Below are 20093 nucleotides of genomic sequence, written 5' to 3'. Positions count from 1 at the left end.
GCCCTGTAAACAGGGGCAGCAATCCTCTAAGGAAGCACAGAGGAAACCTGACAGCCTCCAAGCCTGATCAGGATGAGGCATTTCAGGAGAGGGCTCAGAGGTGGGGGAAGCAAAATCTCTCTGCTAGACTGTGGCTGGAGAAACCATCCCTGTCCTTTATTTCTGGGGCCCAAACCAGCAACACTTCCCAGCCCAGGGAGATCCCATCCCTACGAGTGTTAGGTACTCCCTGAACAGGTCACGAGGCTTGTCCTCTCCCCACTCATCACCACTGTGTGAGTCAAGAGGGTGGGGAGGTTTACTGGAAGCTCACCCTGTGAGTCAGGGTGGTAAAAAAAGAGAAGTATTACATTTGCTATGAGTCACTGCAATCTCGTCTGGAAAACAAGAACAGTGCAACAGCCACCACTGAAGTTTCTAAAGCTTTCCCTGATGTGGCCCATGTTGTTTTATCACAGTGACTCCTTTTATACTTCGAGTGCCAAGTTACAAGCAGAGTCCTGCAGCAGATGCAGCAGTCTAGAGCAGCACAGAGAAGCTGTGGCTGCCCCATCCCTGGCAGTGCTCCAGACCAGGCTGGATGGGGCTTGGAGCAACCTGGTCTGTGGAAGGTGTCCCTGCCCATGGCAGGGGCTGGAACTGGATGGGTTTTGAGTTCCCTCCCAGCCCAAACCATTCCCCAGCAGGAAAGTCATTAAAAGAACCCTGAAAGGATCCCTAGAACTGGAGTTTAGAAATGAAGAAAATGGATTCCAGCACACATCAGCTTCCTCTCTTTATTCAGTGTAATCAGTATACACAGCTTCCAGGTTAAAACTTAATCCCTGGCAGTGGCAGCAACACTTTCTGCTGAGGGACTGAAATCTCTGCTTGATTTGGGATCAAGGCTGGTGGAAGGATGTGTGTCTTACACTCAGGTCACCGGTACAAGAAGAAGCCCAGTGAGGTATTTGTTAAAAATACAACAACTGGTAGTACTGTAATGCTACTCCTCAAATCCACAGTCTATAGAACTGGCATGCTCCTTCTGCAGAAATATTTTACAGTCTGGATGGGGAATGCACAAGGAACAAGATGAGAGAAGAGACTGAGCATAAACATGTCAAACACAAGTAGAAAACATGGGTCCTTAAGATAATAGAAAACTGCATCCTTATAGGAAATAAGATCAATGCCTATTTCAATACAACGCCAAGAAAAGGTATTATCTGACTTAGAAATCCTTGTTCTGAGTTAGTTTCTGATATTACAAATCCAGTGGTTGTTACACAGCAGGAAAACTTCCCAGGAAAGAACTGCATGCATCCAACCCTGCCAGAGCTGGTGCTGAGGCAGGTGTTAACACACCAGGCACTGCAGCCTGGGGGTGCAGAGGTACCCCCAGAGCATGGCAGTGTTCTGGGGAGGGAACAGCCTGGGTCTCACCCCAGATAGAGGCACAGCTGGGGGGTGGGCACCCTGTAATAACAATAAGCCATGAGGTCAGTCAGGTCAGGGTAGAAAAGCTTAAAGGTGAACAGTTTTACAACCTGGAGGAGACAGGAAATACATTAAATGATACCAACATAAAAATGCTGTGGGTAGCAGTCAGAATTTACAGCCAGAGGACACAGCAGGGATCACCAGAACACAGCCCACTACTGATGTACAGCAGAGCTTGGTGCATCACAGCTGCACCATCAAATGATACAAACCCCATTATCAGATTCATTACCATGGGTACTCTTCCTCTCTCAACACAGCCCCAGGGTAGCAGATTGTGTTCCAGATACCCTCTGTGGGCTTCCTGTTCATAGCATTTACACATTTTGCATTTAAAGTCACTTTTCATTGATCCCCAGAGGGACCAACAGGAGAAAACATGATGAGGTCACAGAATACTTCAGCTGCTGCAAACTTCTGGGCTCTGGTCTTGACTGGAGTGAAGGGAAGCTCAGCATCCAGCATCGGCTGTGGGAGGAGCCAGAGTGTGGAGTCAGAGTTTGAAAACACTTAAACCACAGAGCACTGGAAGGACTCCGATTTCCCCAAAAGTAATTCTGCAAGCTTATTTCCCAGGCATAAAATAAAAAGTGATTACACATTGTCCATGTTGAAGACAGACACTCCTTACTCAAGTCAGTAATCCATATTTTAAAAAAGAATTTTTCACAAGAAAACCTACACCCAAATTCTATTAATTGTATTAAATGTGAAAGCCTTTGCACACTTGCTTTTCCCTGCTGAATGTTACTTCCAGCTCTAAATGCTGAGGTGATTAAAAAAAGATTTGGGGTAGACTTTACAAACTCCAGGAAGAAAAAAAAAGGAATTTCTACAAGGAAATTTGTAAGAAACACAATTTAAAGGCTCAATCTGAGAAGAATCAGACATTGTCCTGCTACAAATGTCTTGATTCACCCCACACTCATCATGTACAATAAGGAATACCAGTGTGAGTCCAGCAAGGAGAGTGGTTTGTATTTAAAACTACATCAATTGGCTTGATAACATCTTTAAGAGTTTAATTTTCTTTGTGCAGTAACTGAGTTTGCAGCAAAGGTGAACAGTCCTGCAACATGCAGCTTGCCTTAGTCAAATAAACTTGAAGGTCAACTTACCATATCAAAAGAATTTCTGTCAATGAGTGTCAAATCACTGCATGAAACATCTGAAAAATAAGTATGTAATTTACAAGTTAGTCTGATGCTGCCAAAGATGAAAAAACAATATTCTTTTCTGTATTTATTGAAAGAAGAAATTCAAACTCTAAACTGTATTTATTGCTTTATATTAGCTTTCTGCTTCACATATCCCTCAGAAACTGTACAGAGGAATCCAGGAGCACTGTGTGCAACCAGCTAAGGGAGGCTTATCTAACAGCACACACAAATCAATCTGATTTCAAACAGTAACATTCAGATTACCAGGGATCCCTAGGATAACCAGAAGGCCGCAGCAATGCCACCCAAGCTGCACCATGCAGCTCTAAGATAAGCACCTGTCTGATGCATTTGTGACTCTCCAGACTGAGCAGAGCTGGTCTCCTTCTCTGGGCTGCACATGATGATGTCTTGTCCTTGCTCTGCAGCTTCTGACAGATGTCTGTCCTTGTCCTGTTCAGACAGTTCCATCTCTTCCATGCCATCCACTGCTTTTGATTCACTGCTAGAATTTCCCAGGACCTGAAAAACAGGGATTTTCTCTGTTCCCAGCCACATCCTCACTATGTCAGACCAAGTCCACACATCTAACCTACAGATTTTATGGACAGCTCAGCAGAGATGGAGTTTTAACTCCAAGCACTGTACAAGGCTCAGGGTTAAGGCTGTGACTCATATCCCAAACACCCTTTAAAGTCTGAAAATCCCTCTGACAGTATAAGGGAACTTCTTCCACAGGAAAGAAGGTTTTGAACTTCAAGTGTTATCTGGTGACTTTTCCTCCAGGAAAACCCATCAGCAGCACTGAAAGGTTTCCCCAGAGAGTGAAATCACCAACTCTCATTTTAATAGAGAAAAGATGAAGTAAAAACCATAATAAAAAAATAGTAAGAAGGATTTTTAAAAGTATGTATTACATGTAGGGGAATGGGAGGGGAAATGACTGCTGCAGTCAAGCAGTAACAAAATTTAAAGACTATTTCCAATGAAAGTTACTAAAGTGTGATTGACTCCAAAGCACTGACTTCCACTGGTAGCACAGTATCATCTGAATTAGAGGCCACATTCCTGCTTTTTTAAGGCTACTCAAACACAGGCAATGTCACAATTGCCTGGACATTTCAGGACATGGATTTCTGACACTTGGATTACCTCCTGCTATACCTTTAAGGAGATTAAGAGCCCAGTGCTCTGCTGTGGAGGATGCTCTGAGGACTGAGTGCTGCTGCTTTTAGTCAGGGCCCATAAATGCACAAGCATTTAAAAAATCCACACCAGAAAACAGGAGGTGGTGGACTTCTAGGAAGATTGCTTGTCCAATTGACAAGTGTCCTCCTGGAGCAGCCAGGACCTTCAAATTCAGTTCTAAAGAGCAAGACAAGGTGCCCAAACTGCAGCAGTCCTTACTTTTGTCCTCTCAGAGGTAAAAAGCACCACCCTGAGGAAACCACAAGATTTCTAAGGGAGGATTTGATCAGAAGTCCAAGTGTCTGGGGTAATCAAAAGAATTTTTCCTTTGCTAGTAAAAACAGAGTATTTAAAGCACATCCATGAACAATGCATGACTTACCTTATTTCCCTCTGCTGTGCCAGCAACCAGACACATTTCTTCTGCAACCACAGAAATGCTGGAAGAGAAACCAAAACATTTTCATTCTTCTCAATCATCTTCATCAATCACCTTCTGACTTGTCCATAATCTTACAATTTGTTCTGCAGTTTTGCTGCCTTGGTTGGCACTGGTGAGCTACATCAAACTCAAACTTCCTGGGCAAACAAACTTCTACCCCAGCAGCAAAATTACATTTGGTCAAAGCTCTTAATATTTGCTTAAGGGAAGGAAAAGTCACAAGTACTTTGCAAACTTTATCATTGCCAAAACAAAAGGGAACATTTAATGTGTTTTAACATCATGTCTTTCAGTTCCAACCCTAAAATGATTTGTGCAAGGTTAATTAAAAGCTGCTTTAACATGCCTACCTTTGTTCAAGGCCATCAGGGAGTTTATCCAATGGGGGAGATTGTTCAGTGGGAAGTTGGTCCATTTTCAAACTTTGTGCTGGGTGGAAGCCTTTGAGGCCTGGTGGGGTTTGTTTTGCAGTTGCATCCTCAGGGCCACAGAGAGGAGAAGCAAGCAAAGATCTAGTGGATGATCTTGGATTTGCCAATTTTCCAGGGGTCCTTGGAAGCAAACCTAGAATATGTGTTTAATATTTCATTCCTACATCAGTTTCCAGAAGCTGAAATGAACTGATCATTATGATTCTAACCAGGGACACAATTGTTTTCTGCTTGCTGAATCATCTTATACAAATATTATCCAATATTTGAACCATCTTATACAAATATTCCATCTCATACAAGATGGAAATGTTACATACAATTGCAAAGAGAAATTGAAATTATTAACTTCCATCTTTCGAATTAGGCAATTTTAACAGTTTAAAAGACACAGATTTAGAACAGATTCTCTGCTGGAGTTGGCTTAAATCCAGTGTTGCTCAAAGCTTTTCAGAAGCTCCCTCCTAACAAGAGGCACATGAAAAAAACTGTTAGTTCTGTCATGAGAAGAGAGATCTGTGCCAAAAAATGGGAATTTTAAATCAAATTATGAACTAGAAATGTGAAAGAAGCAGAAGTATTGGAAATACTGGCTGCACATAGATGTCATTAAGATAAAGTGCTGAAAATGAAGTTGTATTTTGAGCACCTGTTAAAAAACCTGAACTATTAAACAGCTTTTATAGAAAACTGGATTATGTTACAATCTTATTAACCATGAGCACAGATTATGAGTGGACTTTATTTGCAGATTTGAAGACAGCACTGCAAGAAGTTTAGTTTTAAAAAAAATCCCAAATCCTGTCCTACAATTAGAGGATGTGAGCTGGCATTGACTTTGATGATGAAGCTCATCAGCTGAATCTGGGAACGCTCAGATTAGAATTTCATTATGAAATTTATGCTGGAAAAACCTGAAACAACTATTTCACCTCTGTCTAAGCAGGGATTTCATGCTGCCATAACCACTCAAATCAGCACATTCATGTACACCAGATTACTTTGGAGCCCTGATGTAATCAGTCACTGGTTGAAACAGTGTGTCCAGTCCTGGAGTTGTAGCCAGTATAAACAGCACAATTCCTCTCCCCAGTGAAATGCATTAAACTCTCCTTGGTACTTTCAGATCACAGAAATCATGATTAAGCCTCACCCACCTGAAAAGTTTTTCACAGGGCTTTCAATCCTGAAAAATCCTGCTTCAAAAACCACTTTTTCTGCCTCTGGCAGCCTCTCCTGATGTGCACTCTCAGCAGCTGGCCCCTTCTTCATTTTGTCCCTCATGGCTGCTTTCACAGAAGCCAGGCGGCTCCGGGCAGCAGCTCTGGCAGCTTCTTCCACCTTGGGCTTGGGCACTCCACTTGGAACTGCCTTTTTCTGGAATGGTAAGAAAGCTGGGTCACACCTGGAAATTCTGGAGAGGAGCAATTCCACATGAACCTCTACACAGGTGCTGCTAACACAGACACGGCAAGGAGCAAAAGGAGGCTCAGGGGGGACCTCGTGGCTCTGCAGCACTCCCTGACAGGAGGGAGCAGCCAGCTGGGATTCAGGCTCTGCTCCCAGGGAACAGGAGGAAAGGAACTGGATTCTTTTGCACCAGAAGAGGTTTGGATTGAATATCAGGAAAAATATTTTCACTGAAAGGCTTGTCCAGCGCTGGCACAGCTGCCCAGGGAAGGGCGGAGTCCCCATTCCTGGAGGGATTTGAAAGCCATGTGATGTAGCACTTGGGGACAGGGGTTGGTGGTGGCATTGCCAGTGTTGGGAGTTGAGACTTTTCCAACCTCAACAATTCTGTAATTTTATGCATCAAGGCCTCTGCCCACCCCCAGCATCTCTTGGGCTGCCATCCAGATGTTAAAGTGATGACAACATTAATATTTTTTTTTCAAATGAACATGCAGTTCAAAAATCCTCAATATAACTTTTTTCCCTAATAAATTCAGTAAGATTTTGGAAGCACTGGGATGCAGGGACTCCTAGTGGCAGGGACAGAGTGTAACCACAGGACAGACTCCAGGCATTCAGTGAAGCCTCTCCTGGCATTCAGTTTTCCAAAGGAAGTTTTATTTTGTACCATTTGAAGAGTCCTGGTATTTAGGGGCAGCTCCCACAGACAACCTTCCCTCTGTTTTCCCATGCCTGAAGTTTCTTATCCACCTTCATCTCAAGGTTATGATTAGTTAAGCAGTCTCAAGGAACTGCACAGAGTTTAGGCAATGCAAATACAACTCAACACTCAGAAGCAATTATATATTTCAAACCAAAGAGTAGATAAACCAACTCACATTACAGCTTATTTTGCAATAAGCACTAACTTATTTTGGAGAGTGTCAGATCCATTTGTGCTTAGAGAAGCAGCAGTTTAAAGCCACCCATGGTGTTGACTTAATGGGACACCATTACAATCCAGCACTCCCTGCTCAAAACTGGCAGTCACTCCCAAATTCCTGTGTGGTTTACTTTCCAGTTAAGTCAGTGGCCCAGATAAATTGTTTTATATCTGAAGAGTAAGTTTATATCCTAAATTTAAGAGATTTGTCTTACTAGCAAAGAATACAATGACTCCAAAAAAGTAATTGTTAATTCTTAGTTCTAATCTTACCAGCCAAAAGAGGCAACTAGGACAAAACCCACCAAATAATACAAGAGAAGTGAGGGAGAAGGGTGCATCCTGAGAGGAATTTCACTTAATATTCAACATATCTAAAGAAGCCACCATGAAAGATGTGCTTCAGGGGCTATTCATACCTTAGCAACTGCTTTGCTTGGGACATCAAGTGGCTGCCACTCATTGTCTTGAAGCTTCACCAGATTAACAAATTTTTTATTCACATCTTCAATCTGTCGGTCGCATTTAAGGAAAGCAAAAAAATACATTGTAAAATAAACTTTACTCAAACAAGCACAGTCTTCCATCCTGCAGGAAATATCTCTCAAATACTTCTGAAGAAGCAGATCAAACTCTTATGCTTTCTGCAGAGAAGTCAAAACCTGTGACTAGGACCATATCAAATCCACCTCTGCATTTAATTTAACTACTTACAAGCTCCTTTGTTGAGTGCTGATTTACAAATACTGTTGAGAGCTCTTTTGATAATTCAGGTTATATTTCATTCTGAAACTAAAGAAAGCATTAACAGAGGAAAAGATATGAAGGTTTTCTACCACCTAAGCTCAGCCCTAAATAGAGTTACTGTAATTTCTGCATTATTCTCATACTGCAGCATGGAACCCCTACTTTTCAGGTGAGCTTCAGGAATTTTCCAAACACTGGGAAGTAGACATTGTGACTATCCTCACTCCAAAACAGAGTAAGATTTAACCAAACATTCATTCCAGAGACAGACAAAGCACACAGGCCACAAGAAAACACATCAGAAGAACTGGTTCATGAATTACAACTCATCCCAACTGCAACTATTCACTGTCACAAGGTGTTAAAACAAGGACCTGCATTTTTTTACATTAAAGATAAAAAAATAGAACCAAAAAAGTTTCAATACTTGGTTCGTAAACAACTCCATCAGTTTTATCCTACTAAGTTAACATGCAAGTACATACCTGAAAATGAATCATATCCCAAAATCCATCCAGGTCTGTACATGTTGTTTCTTTTTCACCTCGTTTAAATTCACAATTATCAACCAGTCCTTCAAACTGTTTGAACCTTTCTCCTATAAGCAGCCTTGTCTGACCAACTGTGGAGCGAATCAGGTCTTTAGCTGGTAGAAACAAAAAAAAAATAAAAATACAGGATATCTTGGATAAATAAGTGTTTGTGGAGTCTGGAATTTGTTGTTTCACCTATTGCAAACCTGCAATCCAATTCAGATGGAGCTTTCCTGTCCACTGAAATGCTCTGAAGCTGCTTCTTTCAAAAAAAAATTACTCTCTCAAGTCTTAAGATAAGCATTGCTGGAGTCATCTCCATTTTCCCAGATAAGGGCATTTATTCCACATTAAAAAATAATCTTATTTTTAAAAATCAGCTTGGCTAAAGTTCCTACATTTAAGTACACTTCAGACCGGCAATAGAACAATTATTTTGATGTGCACTTTGTTCACTTTATCAATCACCATCACTGCAAGTGCTACACAAATTTTAGGAATAGGAGACTTTGTATCTTGGGGCAGATCCAACTCTAAACTTCCTCTAGTACAGCTTTGCAGATTTTTTTTTGCTATTTTGCAAAAAATACATACATGTCCTTCTCTGTGTCCCATTCAGTTCCCAGAACCACCCTTCTGGTGCCTATTGCAGCTCATTCTTACCATCCTCTGGAATGTCCAACTCAAGGTTCCCTTCCCACTGCAGGCACTGAGACAGCAGCCTCTCCCTCTCAGTCCGAAGAATGTTTCTGAAAATACAGGGGTAGAGAAAAAAATAAGGATCTGGAGAATTCCCTGACTTGTAGCTGTTAATATCCTTTTGCTCTCAGAGAGTCAATCCAGAGTCTTTGAGCTGAAGATTAGATTGTTTTATTTTGCTGAGTGGCTGAGGTACAATTTCTTTTCTACTACTTTCAAGCTCATGATTCTTAGGACAAGGTGCTAGTCTCCAGAAGTTTACATACCTTCCTTGAAGTTAAGGTACAAAAAGGAAAACAGGAATTTCTGCCTGCTCAGGTCACACTTGACAGACACCAATCACCATTAAATTAAGATGATCATTGGAAGAAGTTTCATTTTTCTTATTAAGAATCTTCAAATGAACATCAGGGAAGTGAAACAAATGAACCCAAACCTGAAATAGGGCACATCATGCTCTTGCTCTATTGTATCATCTGACTTCACTGCAAGTGCTGTTGAGACAGGAGTTGTTTTGCTTGATCCCTGAGTGGAAGTTCTCTCATCTGATTCACCTGCTGAAAAGTATGAAAGGAATTTGTTCAGAATCTGGTGATAATTAAAAGCATCAGCATAAACTAAATGTGAACTTCCTACCTCCTCCTTTCGAACTTGTGGTCATTTGCTGTTCTTGAATGCCTTCAACAGAAGGTGAAGTTTGACTTTTTAAATTAGGCCTTTGTGCTTTAGTTTCACTGGATTTTTCAAATATTTTGCTGAAACAAAAGTACATTTAGTTAAGACACACTGAGAAAGTGACATCAAATATGGCCAATTTCACAGAAATGCAGTTTAGAAGGCAAACCTCCACACAACACTAGAGAACTCAAATCAGTGCAGAGTCTTTGACAGCTGCTTCTCAAGCATGGACATAATAATGGATTATATCCACATCTGCTGTTAAGTCCACATTTAAGCAATGACAGAAACCATGAGGATCAGGTGTTACAACACTTTGTTACAAAGTGAATCTTTCGATAGAAAAATAGTTTTTGCATCCCCACAGAGGTTCAGTTTTATTTTAGGCCCCATTAGAAGGAAGACTCTTACACTGGAGACTTTGAAAACTTCCAGACAGCACTGGGTGTCAAAAAAGCATTTGCCCTTGAAGGAGACATGGGTGTCACAGTGTAGGTTGCCAATCCACTCAGAGGCTGAAACACAAAGTTTTGAGGTGCAAAGGAGCGTGTTCTGGGTCTCCTTGGAGAAAAATTGTTGTTTTCCACTGAGGTTTGTTCTTGCTGTAGTTCTACTGGCATTGAGTGTTTGGAATCAGCTGCAGAACTTCTCAGCCCTGGATCCACTCCAGCATTTGTCTCCACTTCATGTTCAGAAGAAATGACCTGTAACAGCATAGGCAGACAAATCAAATCATCAAACCAATATGCATGAGCTGAATTATAACATGAGTGCCTGAAAGCCATCAGGAAGGCAACAGCTTAAGGTAAATCAGCTCCTAAAACAGCACACCTGAACAGAAGTGATGAGCTACCAACAAGTTCAACCCATTTTTGACACCTGCAAATCATTCTAGAGACAAAAGTTAACACTTCACTACAAAGAATGGAACAATTCACTCCAGGGGCTAAAGCAGAACACCTTACCAACCAAAACAATAATTAAAATTGACAAATGCTCCCATTTCTAGGAAAAAAAAAAAGCTTTAAGGTGATAAAATCCTCAAGAGCAGAATTACTGGCTCTAAATCCAACTAGGACTGCTGAATAATCATAGTTTATGCACATACTCCAATCCAAAGACTGAAAAACAAGCTGGAAAAGGCAGATAGCTGAGGAATGCAATCCAAGACAAGTGCAGTTACCACCACAGAATCTAATTAAAAGAGGAGAAAAAAATTAAACAATAATTCTCATTCTTATGAGATGAGTGACCAGATAGTCACACAGAACACATTCCTGAGATACCTAATTGAGATTGTTAGCTCAAGCCAGCTAGAAAAACTCTGGGGGTTTTTCAAGAAAATATGCATCCTCAATCCACTGAAAGTCTTGTTATACTTCAGTCACCTCTGCTAGGAATGTAAACCTTGAATTTTGCTTTTAGCCAGCTTTTTCAAATGAGCTGCCTGTGGTTACAGCAAGAGTTTACCAACTGGCAGGGACTCCTGCCTGTGAAGAGGTGCTTGTCCAAGGAAGATACAAGTGCTCTCACCTCCTGCTTGGGTGTGATTGCATAATCTCAAACACCCTAAAGCAGCTCCAGTTACAGGAACAAAGAGGAGATTGGAGATGTGAGAGGGAAGAGTGGAGCAAAAGAAGGAAAAAAATCATGGATAGCTCTTGCACAGAAGTGTCTGCACATAAATGCATAAAAAATTCTGGCAGTGAAGACACCAAGAACTACAATGACTGCCTTCAGCTGTAAATCATGCAGACAATAGCGTTCTACTTTGCAGAGAACAGCATTTCCAGCTTTATTTTTTGAAGGTTCAAAACCTAAAATTGTGTTTATTTCTTAGCTTCTAGAGTCTCATATTGTTACCTGAGCAGGAAAAGGATCCATTCAGAATACACTTCAAAAAGGAATGAACTGCACAAAATTTACAGCTGCTAGATTAAACCAGCAAAGCTGCCCATTTTTTGACTAGTTAAAACACCAGATATATGTCATGCAAGAACTTCTTGTCTATTTTAAATCATTGTCCAAATCCTGATTAGTAATCCCATCATTCATCAGTCATGTCCACATCCATGGTGGGATTCTTGGGGCTGTCCTGTGAAGGGCCAGGAGTTGGACAGAGATGATCCTTGTGGGTCTCTTCCAAGTCACAGTATCCTGTAACTCTATATAAGCACTAAATTTGACCTTATTTTTTAAAATATGGCAGTATAAATATGTAACAACTCCTTCCCAAATTCTAGCTTATTACTGAAATTACTGCTTTTATGTTTGAGCACTTCAGCTACAATAACACAGTTATTGGCTCTTAAATTAGTTTTACTGCTTTTCCATTTCAACTATTACATGACCTACCTTTATGGGATCAGGTTTGACAGCTTTCTTCTGCTTTCCTACACTTGCTGCCTTTCTCTGTGACTGGTTACCTACAAAAAAAGACACTCCCAGAGGTCAAAAAGGCAGCTGATTCATGTAATCTTTCACCAAAACACTGCTATAAAAATTCAGTTGCTAAAGATACTGTTTTATTTCTTGGGTGGGAGGTGGTTAGAGGGAACAAATAGCATTGCAAAAGTTCATTCAAAAGAAAACCTTGCCTAGGATTTAACAGCCTAGTAACAGATGTATCACTAAGAAAACAGGTTTATTAAGTCATCAATCTTTAGATATTGCCATATAGTAAAAATAAAAGTCACCTTATTTCCTAAAAGGTTGAAGAGAGAGTTTCAAGCCAGTTTGAGTTTAGATTTTTCATTTCTATATGGCATATGAATTCTGTTGGTGGACTGAATTCTAGTAAACAAATTCCTCACCTGAAAAACAAAGGCTCCCATATCTTCCAGAGATATTCCTGCTTCATTATTATGAATAACATATTTAATAAACAGCCAAAGTGGCAATCTTTACCAATTCTTGCTTTGTTCTTTGAGTTTGTAATTACCATGTGGACATGGATGCTCCACACTGATGGGTTTTGTGGGAAACTGTCCAGTGTTGGTTTCAACATGTTGATGTAGATATTGCACTAGAGCTCCAGCCAAGAGGCCGAGTGATCCAGCACTTAGCCCTTTTCTTAGATGATAATTTGGCATGACTTAAATGCAGTCTAAGGTACAGCTGAGCTGCACAACTCTGCCTCACTTACCAGCAGTAGCAGAAGTTGGTTTCAGCACCTGCCTGGCTGCAGAGGCAGCTGCTCTGGTGACTCTCACACTGGGGGCTGGTTGGGCTGCAGTCTGCAACACTACAAGAGAGATTAATCCCAGAGATTCCAAGTTTAACGAGGAGCTGCACTCAAGTAATAACCAAAAGTTTCCAGTTTGTAGAAATCAGAAAAATGCACCAGCAGTTATCAGTTGCATGGGTTTGCCAGAATGAACAGGTTTGGGTGGTTTTGGTCAGTTCAGAGCACAGCTTGGCCCTGGCATCCAGGCAATCCATTGAGAGGCCCTGACTGGAGGTGGTTTTACTGCACAGCTGTACCTCAAGGTACCAGTGTGTTTGATGCCATGCACAAAGCTAAGGAAAGCTTCCCATTGCTCCCTGCAAGCAGAGTCAAGGCCCTCCCTGTTTCACAGATGAAGTTTTTTAGATTAATATCTTTGCCATGGTTATTTGCACAGCTGGAAGCTAAAGCAAACCATTGGTGTAACAAAGTGATGCCCTGGCCATTATATAACAGACTTCCAAGGTCAGAATTTAATGCTATCTAACAAAGTACTCTTAAGACTAATTTGCTCTGAAATATTTTATAATACATGACAAGTTCATGCACCATATTATCCATCTTCATAATTTTCATCTTTGTATTTTAGCACTGTTTCTAATGGGCTTTTAAAATGACAGCATTTTCCTTGCACAGACAAATTTCATAGGAGCTCTTTATTCCATCCCCTGCCTGTCTGAAATCCCCACTTGGTTACTGTTAATGCTATTCCTGTCTTTATGTCAAGCTGTGTTTCTGTAGGTAGAATGAAAAGTTGGGAAAAAATCACTGGGTAAATACTACAACATTGGATTTATCAAACATTCACTTCGTTAACATCTTTATATTGGTGTTTCAAAGAATCACAGAATTGTTTGGGCTGGAAGGGACCTAAAGGATCACCTCATTCCAACCTCCCTGCCATGGGCAGGGAAGTTTAAGTACATATAATGTATATTCTTGATTCAGTACAAAAGAAATAATCAATTTTAAACAGAAATAATAAATGGATGACCATTTTGCAAAAATTAAACATTTTAATTGCTATGTCAAACACTAATGAATACATATTTTCAGTATTCACCAAAGGCACTACTGAAATTAAATAAAAGTCTGCAGCTTGCTGATTTGATTATATTAATGATGTGAAAGTCATTTCACTCTGAATTACTGACTATCTTGCATTAATATCAACATTCCACATGACTTGGTTGTATCTACTTAAGGATATCACTGAGCTCTGAAGATGAGTTTCTGATCCAAGGTATTCTAATCCCTTAAAAGTGGCACAAGTTGTTGATTTTTAATTGCTGTTTTCTTAAGAAATATCTGTAATTGTGGCACAAAGTGACACAGAAGACACTTGCTCTTTTCTAACAGCAGTCTCTACCTGTGATATTCTTCTTGAGGCAAACAGAAACCTTTGCACAGCTCCAGGAGCTGAGGCATCTGGCAGTTGTGCAATTTGCCTACTGACCTGTTTCTTTTCCCTCTCCCAGGGGGAATAATCAGTAACCAGGACTGTCAGGATCCTGCATTCCATTTCCCCCAGCCTATGGAGGCAACAAGCTCATGTGATCCCTGGAGCCACACACTTGATAATCCGCCAGCTGCTGCCCTTGGTAGGAAAGGCCATCTTAAAACCTCCTCCTTCCTTCCTACACCCAAAAATGTCCTGTGGATCTTTCCCCCAGAAAACCCCAGCTTTCAGATTCAGCTGTATTTCCATACCTTTCTCTTTTTCAGCCACTTTGGCTGTGCTCATCTGTTTATGTCCTGCCTGTGTAGAGCGCACGCTCTGGCCTTGGGCACTGACCTATGAGAAAAGAAACAGGTTTTTTTGTGAAGCATCAGATTTCCAGAAATTCAGTAGCCCAATTTCTTTCCTCATCTATCCTAGATTACAATAAAGGAAAAAGTCAAATTATTTGGCACAAGGGGCTTTAAAAAGTAGAGAGACATTAAGAATAACTTTAAATATATTGGTTTAGGGGTATGTTATTGTGCATTATCCAACTAGTTAATAAATTGTCAGAAAAAGAATGAAGAAAAATATTTAAGCAACAGTTTAAGTTATCTTGAAAAACTTGACTGACAAACAGATCCAGAAAAACCTGTGCTCTTTTCTGCTTGTACTGATCTACTCAAACTTGTAAAGATACAACTCTGAGTCTGAAATTGCATCCCTTTCTCTAAATTTATTCACTGAAGTTATATATATACATATAAAAAAACAAACCATAGAGGACTTAGATACAGTTGGTATCAGAATTGGTATCATAGATTTTCCTTCTTGGATCTTGGCTTTTGACCGAGTAATCCTTCCAGAGAAAGCAGGAGCTGCCTGGAAACATCCCCAAGGAAATGAGAGTTAATAAACTTCTTTTTCCCTTTGTCACAGAGACTGAGCAAGAAGCACGAATGTGGAAAACAACGTGTCTGTGCAAAATGGGTCAAGTGTGCAATCTGGAAAGCTTTCAAAGGTGAGTTGACTAAATATGAAAAAGTTATTAGTTCTAAAATAACACAGCTCTTTTATTTCTGGATGAATCATTCCAGTTTTTGAACTGAATGAAGTCACAAATACAAAAATCCACATATTAATACTATTCCCAGCTTTGTTTAGAAAAGAGAATGAGCCAAATTACTCCCTTACCATAACATTAACAAAGCATTTGCAATATAAACAGCTTATTTGAAATAATCTTGTACACAAATAGAGTACACAGATACAACTAATTTAGTTATGAAATATTACCACTGTTACCTTCTCTCTTGGCTTTGCTGCTGCAGGTTCCTCAGCAGCAAGTGCAAGAAATCCAGGTGCAGCTGGTCTGTACAGCCCAACCTTGAACACCCCTTTCTTGGCTCTCTCTCTCTGCTCCTGCAGTTTGCGAAGCTCCTTTTCCTCCTTGTAGCGCTGGAGCATCTCCCTGCGCTCGTTCATCCTCTTGGTGGCTGCATTTGGGGCTGCTTCTGCAGCAGGCGTGCAAGAGAGAGGTGTTACAAAATCATGAAGGTGGTTTTTGAGCCAACAAGAAGTCAGAAATTTTCAATAAACTTTGCCCAGCTAGAAGAGGAAAGTAAGAGAAGAACTGACTGGAATCTCTAAAGTGTTTTAACCTTTCCCACTAAAAGAGAATTCAATGGTAAATTCCAACTTACAAATAGTCTTCCCCAAATATCCACCTGAGGATTACTATAAACTCACTCCCATTTCACAGACTTGCAAAGTTACTGGTATGAAAATTAACACCTCATCTTTTTATTTGGTTTATTTGTACCAGTTTCTCTATTCAAACAATTGCAATGTCATTGCAAACTCAGCTTCAGATACCAAAGTCTAACTCAGGCTGAGAATAAATGAGGCAGAAGTTATATGAAAGAATAAAACCTTAAGATGTTGCCAAACTTGAATTATGTCTACCTGAAAAATTAATATCCACTTAAAGTTGAAATTTATGAAATATAATCAAGACAAATTTATTAAATATTTTATTTGATACTATTACATACAGACTGCACTCAAATAATCTTAAAAAAATTACTATTGTCCAATAATCTTCTGCTATCAAAATACTAAAGGTGAAAGTATTTCTAAAAAAACCTGTTAATATTTTAAAGTATTAATTTCTTAGACCACAAACATCCAGGAGAGCCAGGGGGCAGAATTCAGCATATATGCAGGCTCTATTTTCTGAAAGGAAAATAAGTTGTCATAAACTAGCTATTTTCAAAATAAAATCATACTATGCATTTACCCATTAATAATTTTATATATAATATAAAATTGCCCATTGCTGAGCACATGACAGGCATCAGTTACATGCTAGATGGTATTTTAGACTGGAGTTTTCCACGTCCTAAAGGACAAAGCAAACATAAAGACACTTTCTATTGAATATTAATAAAAAAATGTATTCTTCCTTCAGCTGCTGCAGACAAATCAAAGCTAAGTTTCATTCTTACCACTGGAGCAGTGAGGAGGGTATTAAGATTTTATTGTCTTGATTTTAACACCTGGAAAGGCTGACAGGGTTTTAAATCTTGAACGTTTTGTCAAATTAAAATGTTGACTGCTAGTAGGTTTCTGTGATAATGCTACTAAACCTACTTATAATTTTTAACACTTAAAGAAAGATGTCTAGAGCAATTCTTTACTTACTCTGTTTCACACTGCTGTTCTCTTGAGAGCACAACTCCCTGGGTTCCTTGAGCTCAGGAATTCCCCTCTCCTTGGAGGGCTGAGCATTGACATCTGCCAGCCCCAGCTGCCGGCCCTTTTCGAAGAGCTTGTGCCTGTTCTCCTTCTGAAGGATGGATTTCCTGCGGGCAACCCTGGTTCTGAGGGCTTCTGTACTCAAATCCTTCTTGTATCTATTGGCAAACTGGGAAGTAGTAGCCATCCTGATAACCTTAGACAACAATCACAGCAATTAGGAAAACACTGTCATGGTTTGTTTTCCAATTTGTTAACGTTATGAGCAAAGCACTGAATTCTTAATTTTTCTATGTGACCAGAAAAAACTCAAATAACAATTTCAGCAACAACTCTTTCAGCAATTTCTCATTATTTTTATCCATTCCAGGGACCAGTTTGGGTGTTGAGTGGTCACCAAGCCTGGCACAGAATTAGGAGGGGGCACTGCACCCATGCCTGGGATTGGCTGGGCTGCTTTCTCCACAGCTGTTTTCCACATTAAGGAGATGAGCAAGTAAATGACAGGGCTGTAGGACAATACTTGGAAGCAACATTCCATTTAGATTAGGCCTATCTGATAGCAAGGAATTTTGCCATGCAGCAGAGTATTCAGAACCAGGATGTTTCCAGGATGCAACTGCAATACAATAGTGGTTATTTCAAGCAGAATTTTTCCCATCATTTTTACCCTGGGGAAGCCTTAAGCCAATTGTCAGTTGGTTTGCACTTGCTGTGCTAACAGAACCCAAAGGGGCTCCAGGAGAGGTGGAGAGAGCCTGGAATGACAGGACAAGGGGAAATGGATGTAAACAGACAAAGAGCAGGTATAGATGGGATATTGGAAAGAAATTTTTCTCTGTGAGGGTCTTGAGGCCCTGGCACAGGGTGCCCAGAGATGCTGCTTTAGCTGCCCCACCCCTGAAAGTGTTCAAAGCCAGGTTGGATGGGGTTTGGAGCACCCTGGGGTGGTGGAAGGTGTCCCTGCCCATGGCAGGGGACAGGAACAAGATGGGCTTTAAGGTCCCTTCCTACCCAAACCGTTCTGGGATTCTGTTATCTCCTGCATCCCCACTAAAACTTGCCTTGTCAAGGGTTTTTCACCTCACACATCTCATCTTCCACCACTTACAGAAAACAGCTTTACAGTAAGCAGGGTGACAGAGCTAAACTAAACACCCAGCAGTTATTAATTCATTGGTAAATCAATAATTTACTGAGGCTCTTCATTTCAGGACAGCATGCTCTGATCAAAGTGAAAGAACCATCAGATAACTGAAAAGCCTTGACAATGGGTGTGCAGGATTTGGACAATGGGTGTCCATCCCCTTCCCACCTATGTGCCAACAAAAGCCAAATACTCAACCAGCAGCCTAGCTGGAAAACCCAAATCTTAGAAGGAAGAAAAGCAGCAAAATATAAATAACGCAGAAAAATACTGAATATATTTACAGGAAAAGCAATCAAGGAGAGAACCTGAGCTGTTGGAAGAAAGAATACAGCCCAAGCCTGTCCAGATGCCATCAGTGCTGGCAGTGGCAGCTCCCTATTCCCCACTCCATGAAAATGTTCATGGAGGGGGAAATTTGCACCAACAGCATCTGCACAACCTCCTGGAATTGCTTAGAACAGAAACCAAAAATTGCTTGGACAGAAACCAAAATCACTACATTGTGCTCCTTTTTTTCAAGGGAGAAAAAATGGTCAGTGGAAGTTAAAGAGCAAAGGGGAATAAAAATCAAAACTCAAATCAGGGACTGGATCTCCTCCACACTATTCTGGAAGATCTGGTCCACACCAGCACCACCCGAATTGTGAATGTCTTGGGCTTCACCCTTCATCTTGCATTCCAGCTTTCAGAAATTGATTAAAAATGCCAGCTAATGATGAGTGCAAAAAACTCCACTGTAGTTCATAGGTCATATTTGCCCTACTTTACATTTAAGTGATTAAGGGAGGTTAATTAATGAGTGTCTCCAATAATCACATTTGAACTGATCCTGCTAGGAATTACAGAATTGGTCATTACAGAATTATTAGCAATTACATGGCATTACAGAAAGCCATAAAGAAAACAGTGGGAATACATCTCCACTATCTGTGTCCCAGAAGCAGCAGGCTTTTGAGGCCAGTGGATGATAAATACTGCTCAAAGCAGCAGTTTAGTCTCCACACTCATCCTTTTTCAGTATAAAGTTCCTAAACGTACTTTTAGCCGTGTTCTTTAAGCACAGCAAGGTTACCTTGCTCATTAAAAATGTATGTCATGCCCAATATCCCAAAGACGTCTTTAGAACAAAAATACCTGTCTCCTCTTCTTCCCAGGTTACTGTTCCCGTGGAGTATCTTGCCCAAACAGGAGCCTAGAAGATTAATTGGTATTTAAATACAGACAAGTAAAGACTACTAGCAAGAAAGGGACAGAGGGCTTACATAAAGGATTTGTGACTGGCTAACGTATAGTACCAAACATTAAAGCTGATCATTTTAATAAATAAGAGGAAATGAAAAGAGACACTTTTGACCAACAACACCCTAAGAACCAAAGAGTAAAACGAGCAGGAAAACATTTTAGGTTGAATAGTGAGAAAAAAGAGTAGGAAGAGCAAACATCGCTACTTTTAAAGAGAGACTGAGCAAAGCCTGGACTCGACGGTTTCGAGACGGGCCGCGGGGGTCGGAGCAGCCTGCGGGGCACACCCGGGCCCGGCTGTGCGGGGTCGCCTCAGGATTGTCCCCTCAGCCCCTTCCCCGCCAGCACCCCGGTGCTCCCACAACTCAGAGACAACGCACCGCTGCCAGCTCACCGCCAGCCGAGACCCCCACGCCGGGACCCCTTACAGAGCACAAAAAGGTTCTCCCGAGCGCTCACAGCCCCTCCAGGACTCCCAAATCCCGCCGCGGGACCCCCGAGCCCCCCGGGCCCGCCATTACCCGCCCCGGCCCCGGCCCCGGCCCCGCGCGCACCGCCCCGCCTCGCTTTCAAATCTCACCC

General features: G+C 41.0%; 1 protein-coding gene across 5 annotated transcripts; it reads right to left on the bottom strand.

Moving 5' to 3' along the window:
* Positions 1-762: 762 nt before the first annotated feature.
* Positions 763-20093, bottom strand: DLGAP5 (DLG associated protein 5). 5 transcript variants are annotated; one of them, XM_031504844.3, is made up of 20 exons: positions 20033-20093; positions 19404-19461; positions 17066-17315; positions 15668-15876; positions 15140-15244; positions 14632-14716; positions 12841-12939; positions 12051-12121; positions 10107-10399; positions 9654-9772; positions 9454-9574; positions 8982-9067; positions 8271-8431; positions 7458-7550; positions 5861-6080; positions 4623-4836; positions 4213-4270; positions 2981-3164; positions 2601-2650; positions 763-1950 (listed from the first exon to the last, which is right to left on the bottom strand). In XM_031504844.3, exons 3-20 carry the CDS (start codon positions 17304-17306, stop codon positions 1828-1830), a joined length of 2532 nt encoding a protein of 843 aa, XP_031360704.3. In that variant the 5' UTR covers positions 17307-17315; positions 19404-19461; positions 20033-20093; the 3' UTR covers positions 763-1827. The 5 variants fall into 5 exon arrangements, with proteins under 5 accessions (XP_031360704.3, XP_085437128.1, XP_085437125.1 ...); XM_085581002.1 differs by having other exon boundaries at positions 9454-9571; positions 20033-20089; XM_085580999.1 differs by having other exon boundaries at positions 19892-20045.

Source organism: Lonchura striata, chromosome 5, assembly GCF_050655825.1.
Source record: "Lonchura striata isolate lonStrDom1 chromosome 5, ASM5065582v1, whole genome shotgun sequence".
In the NCBI taxonomy this organism is placed as follows: Eukaryota; Metazoa; Chordata; class Aves; order Passeriformes; family Estrildidae; genus Lonchura; species Lonchura striata.
The sequence above is the reverse complement of the archived record's forward strand: the minus strand, read 5'-3'. Positions and strand labels throughout refer to the sequence as shown.